Consider the following 3,110-nt stretch of genomic DNA (forward strand, 5'->3'; position numbering starts at 1 on the left):
TAAACCTTGGTTCCTTGGAACACATTTGCTTGGTATTGATCTGTTTTATGCTAAATTAATAAATTACACAATGGGGTGATTATACAAAGGCGCGGTTCCACTTCTGCCTCTGTTTTCTGTCTTTGCTGTTCAAATTCTGTATTCCTTTTCCAAGGTCAGTCACAGCGTGAAACAGAGCTGCCAGTCAACTGCCAAAGCCTGGAGGGGTGCGTATTTTCATCTCATGCTCTGACACTTGTGACCCAGAGAGGGGCGTGATCAGAGACCACAAAGCCACAGGGTTCATTCCAAACAACAGCTGTGCATCACCCAGCATGACAAAATACTTAGACAATCAATTTCTGCCTTACAGGGGACCAGGCATGGACCACCCTTATTAGTTTAAGCTCAGTGGTTTCAATTAGTTTGCCATGATGGAGATGTTTTAACTTAAATTTATAGTCTAATACCATCAGGTACAACATACTTAAGTTTATGTTTATCCAGTGTTCTTTCTAAATGTGGATATAAATGTCTAATTTAAGATGAAGAGAAGCACTGAGCCATGCAAAATCCTATATTTTTTTATGAGAACACATTAAGACAGGAGCATAAATTGTCTGTTTGGCGTAAGTTATTGGTTGTCCTGCAAATAAATCGCCTAAATGTCCCCCTCTCCTGGCAATTTGTTGTTATTACATCAACAGTGAATTGCTTCTCAAGGGCAAAGTAAATCCCGCCTACTTTCATTTGATTCGCCGAGGTTTTGATTCTCCAAAGCTCATTGGTTGTAAGGATATCAAATTGTGACGATTACGGAAGTGTGTGAGGATAACACTACCGGTGAGAAACGTGGGCTAACGTGGATGTATTTTGTGTTTTATGTCATTTGTGTATTCTGCATGCAGTTAGTCACACTCATAGGTTACTTTTTTAGAAATAATGGGGAGTGTCTGACTCCAATCAGTGCTTTTCTTTGCGCTTTTTGTTAGAGACACTGGGACTAAGGCTAACGTTAGCTGTAAATGCTAAGAACTGTGTCAGCCTGGCGACTCAGTGAAATATTGATCTATTTTTCATTTCAGCTGTGCACACTACATTTAGTAGACTGTCTAACAAGGACATGTTGACTCGGTGCTCATTCCGTGTCCCTACATTGCTCAGCTACTCTCTCTCTCTCTCTCTCATGTACAACCTTGCATACATACGTAGAAGTTATGCTGTTATCTGTAATGAACATTTGTTGTACTGGAAAAACCGACAATGAATGTAGAGCTTGGTGACATGATTCAAATGGTTTCCAAATATAGTGAAGGCATACTTGTCCTGCATTTTATGTTTTAATGTTGGTAGTATACTTTTCTGCCGTAGCACCACTAGGTGGTGCGAGATCCTTAACTAAAACACAGGCACAGGGAAGTAGTTTTCAGCATTAATGCCACAGCTTCAGGCTGGACAGAAAATCCTATGAATAGATAATGAAGTAATTAGAACTGATAACAGTTTGGTAGGAAAGGTAGGCATCTATAGATTGAGGCTTTATAATTCTTGTAGTGTGTTTGCTGTACATGGGAAATGCTTGCAAGGGTTAAAATACAACCATGTCTTGAAAAACAATGTCTTCAAACAAAGCACCTTACAACATTCATTTCTTGTATACCTTCAAGTTACTCCTTAACTACTTTTAGCAGAATGGTGGTTGATTTGGTAGCTTTGCAACTTTTAGTATTCTTAGACATGTAGGCCTATTACTAATTCTACTAAGAAAGCTGATCAGTCATAGTTTGATCTGTCATGTGCACATATGTGTTTACATCCACAGTCCACACTTGAAGGATGGCTGCTTCAGGGAAACTGGCATCTTTCCGCCTCCCACCTTTACCTACTGTGAGTGAGCTGATAAAGCTGTACAACCTGCGAGCAGAGAAACAACTCTCTCAGAACTTTCTACTGGATTTGAGGCTCACAGGTCAGTCCTCTTGCTCTACCCTTTTCTTCTGTTTCTGTCCCTTTATCTGCAATGCACCAGTACCTACCTGCTACTGCTCCTTATTACTCTGTCTACACTGAGGACCCAATAGTGAGTTTTGCCAGTGCACTTGACTGCACAGCTCCATATAGCCTTGTTTCTGGGCATTGAAACTGACAGGCTTTTCAGTATGGGTGAGGTTGAGTAGATCTGCTGCTAATGTGAGTGGACCAACTCAATTGTTTTCAGCCCTTGCGTAGCTCACGCCTTAATATAATTATCAGTGATGCAGTGCAGGTGTGATCTACACTCTTGTCCTTGAACAAGGTGACTGTTAGATTAATGCATCTCATCTTCATTGCACAGAGGCACACAGTATTAATCTCAATTTAGATACCTCTGAATCTGATGAAGTTATTTGATTGTAGGGTATGACGCAATTTATTTGATGCATGACTGCTGCAAAGTTGCTGTATAATTCACAGAATATATTTAATATAAAGTTCTGTATATAATATCATATTCCTAGAATTAATTTGGTCATTCATCTTCATCTTTTCAGACAAAATAGTCCGTCAAGCAGGCAATTTGAAGAATGCCCATGTTTGTGAAGTAGGTCCGGGTCCTGGAGGCCTGACTCGTTCCATCCTTAATGCTGGAGCAGCGGACTTGCTGGTAGTGGAGAAGGATACACGCTTCATCCCCGGGCTAAAGGTAAATGAGCCATGATGAACCAAGCAACAGCCTTTTACACACAAGTTTTTCAAGGTGGTAATGTCATTCATGAGGAAAAGACTTAAACACCTCCTGACTGTGGTGTGAAACAATGTAATCTATTTTCAACTGCAGCCCCATTAGCCCCCTGGAGAATGCCTTTTTTTCTCTTTAATTGTCATGTCACATTTGTGGTTTTTTTTTTTTCAGTTGTTGTCTGAAGCAGCACCAGGAAAATTAAGGATTGTCCATGGTGACATACTGACCTACAGAATGGACAGAGGATTTCCAAGAACTGTCTCCAAACCATGGGAGGAAGGTGAGAAGGCTAAGTAAAACAAAAGGTGTTGCAATGAGTGTTGTAAATACGACCGAAATGATTTCTGATCTGGTTTCAGATCCAATATTCAGAATTTGTATGATTTTTGGTCTCAGTATTTTTTGCAAT

General features: G+C 40.2%; 1 protein-coding gene across 2 annotated transcripts in view; it reads left to right on the forward strand.

Annotated features, from left to right (window-relative positions):
• Positions 1-787: 787 nt before the first annotated feature.
• The window catches only part of tfb1m (transcription factor B1, mitochondrial), a 29,056-nt gene continuing 26,733 nt past the window's right edge, over positions 788-3,110 (forward strand). Inside the window, exons 1-4 of one of the 2 annotated variants that reach the window (XM_030126127.1) lie at positions 788-831; positions 1,802-1,948; positions 2,511-2,662; positions 2,873-2,981. In XM_030126127.1, the coding sequence (XP_029981987.1) occupies positions 1,816-1,948; positions 2,511-2,662; positions 2,873-2,981 (394 nt within the window). In that variant the 5' untranslated portion in view covers positions 788-831; positions 1,802-1,815. The remainder of the gene's footprint in view (positions 832-1,801; positions 1,949-2,510; positions 2,663-2,872; positions 2,982-3,110) is intronic. The other variant, XM_030126128.1, reaches the window with a different exon arrangement.

This window comes from Sphaeramia orbicularis, chromosome 22 (assembly GCF_902148855.1).
Source record: "Sphaeramia orbicularis chromosome 22, fSphaOr1.1, whole genome shotgun sequence".
Classification (NCBI taxonomy): domain Eukaryota; kingdom Metazoa; phylum Chordata; class Actinopteri; order Kurtiformes; family Apogonidae; genus Sphaeramia; species Sphaeramia orbicularis.